Source organism: Mycetomoellerius zeteki, unplaced genomic scaffold (genome assembly GCF_001594055.1).
Source record: "Mycetomoellerius zeteki isolate Tzet28-1 unplaced genomic scaffold, Tzet1.0 scaffold363, whole genome shotgun sequence".
Lineage (NCBI taxonomy): Eukaryota > Metazoa > Arthropoda > Insecta > Hymenoptera > Formicidae > Mycetomoellerius > Mycetomoellerius zeteki.
The window spans coordinates 49223-50315 of record NW_017257353.1 but is presented as its reverse complement, the minus strand read 5'-3'; the positions used below and the strand labels follow the sequence as shown (position 1 = coordinate 50315).

At 43.5% G+C, this 1093-nt stretch overlaps 1 protein-coding gene across 1 annotated transcript; it reads left to right on the top strand.

Annotated features, from left to right (window-relative positions):
- Positions 1 to 42: 42 nt before the first annotated feature.
- On the top strand, positions 43 to 963 carry LOC108725797 (uncharacterized). The gene has a single exon (XM_018453021.1). The coding sequence runs from the start codon at positions 43 to 45 to the stop codon at positions 961 to 963; it is 921 nt and encodes a 306-aa protein (XP_018308523.1).
- The last annotated feature ends 130 nt before the right edge of the window (positions 964 to 1093 follow it).

Below are 1093 nucleotides of genomic sequence, written 5' to 3'. Positions count from 1 at the left end.
CGATGCATTACGGGGTGCATCGTTACAAGGGTATTCGAACTCATGACTGTAATCTACGGCACAGCAGCCGCACCATTTCTGGCCATAAGAGCATTACGAAAACTCACCGAAGATGAAGCCTCTGACTACTCACTTGGCTCGAGAATCGTGTTGAGAGACTTCTATGTAGATGACATGCTAACAGGAGCGAAATCAGTAAATGAAGCAACGATCATAAAACAGCAAACTTATGAATTACTCAAACGAGGGGAATTCGAACTAACGAAATGGTGCTCCAACGAAACCAAGCTACGAGACAATGAATCGCTAGCAGATAATAAAGAGTTTGACGCGAGCGGATCTCAAGGTGAGACTCAAGCACGTGGATTAGTGTGGAACTACGAGTTGGATGAATTCAAATTCGTTGACACAGGCAAATGGACAACACTCGAGAAAGTCACCAAGCGAAACATTCTATCAAGGACGGCACTAATCTTCGATCCATTGGGGTTCATAGGACCTGTAACGTTGACGGGAAAAATCATCATGCAAGAACTGTGGTTGCTGAAAATTAATTGGGACGAATCAATCCCTATGGAACTGAACACTACGTGGAAGGAGTATGAATCACAGCTCAAACAGTTGGATGACGTCAAGATTCCTCGAAAAATACTGACAGAAAACCTCGTATACATTGAATTACACGGATTTGCCGATGCTAGTCAACAGGCGTATGGAGCATGCGTGTACATGCGGTCTATCTCGGAAAACGGACAAGTGGAAAGTCATTTGATTGCGTCCAAATCACGGATAGCGCCTGTGAAATCACTGTCAATACCACGACTAGAATTATGTGGAGCTTTGGTGCTTGCTCAATTAGTCGATAAACTGAAGAACTGCTTAAACTGTAAGATCGACAATATCATTTATTGGACCGATTCCAATATAGTATTGTGCTGGTTACAAGCACCTGGTCGTAATTAAACACCATTTGTCGCCAATCGAGTAGGAGAAATTCAATCATTAACCATCATTGACAATTGGCGTCACATACCAAGCAAGGAAAACCCCGCGGATTTGCTCTCGAGAGGACTAAGTCCGCACGCAATATCCA